The 672-nt window shown below is 38.8% G+C and overlaps 1 protein-coding gene across 1 annotated transcript; it reads left to right on the forward strand.

The window, feature by feature from the left end:
• On the forward strand, window positions 1-672 carry LOC106512081 (uncharacterized; the record flags this gene model as incomplete). Its single annotated transcript, XM_014000777.1, is given in 2 exon segments — window positions 1-385; window positions 593-672. A coding segment is annotated over 1 exon segment (97 nt), but the record flags the coding sequence as incomplete, so codon positions are not given.

Consider the following 672-nt stretch of genomic DNA (forward strand, 5'->3'; position numbering starts at 1 on the left):
CCTGAAAGACCGGCCCATATTTGATGGACCAGAAGGACATCGGTTCTTGGCGTACAATGCAAATGGTATGCATGAAGTTAGATATGTGCTGTACTAATGGTTGGTTAATGATAACATTTTTATGACACAGTGCTTGCTTTTTTTTTCTCTTAATATCATAAGTATAGAATGTATGTTTTCACTTTGCAATCTGAATTCATTCACAGCTGTTAGGGAGGATGAATACTACCTGGCAGGAAAGATGATTGCAGTTTCAGTTGTACATGGAGGTCCGGGACCCCATTTCCTGTCAGAAGAACTTGTACAGTATCTTGCTGGTCAGCCTTCATTCAAACCAACAGTTAATTTAGTAACTGATGAAGAAGTAGGGAAAGCTTTGCGAGAGGTGAGGACAGCATAAATGTAGTGTGGTACGACAGTTTAACATTGCTCCTGTACTATTTTTTGACCATTTTAATTTGCTATATTATTGCATATACATTTGCAGAATTACTAATCCTTAGTGCTGTAGGGTTACAACATATGTATGTCCCTGCATAAAATGGGCAAGTACATACAGCTATTTATTGGGATGTTTATGCCTGTTTTTCAGATTGAGAATGCTGCTTCGTTGGATGCTCTACAAGAATGTATCATGAGACACAGCACAATGTTACAGACAGCCGGCTGTCT

Source organism: Austrofundulus limnaeus, unplaced genomic scaffold (genome assembly GCF_001266775.1).
Source record: "Austrofundulus limnaeus strain Quisiro unplaced genomic scaffold, Austrofundulus_limnaeus-1.0 Scaffold4147, whole genome shotgun sequence".
NCBI lineage: Eukaryota > Metazoa > Chordata > Actinopteri > Cyprinodontiformes > Rivulidae > Austrofundulus > Austrofundulus limnaeus.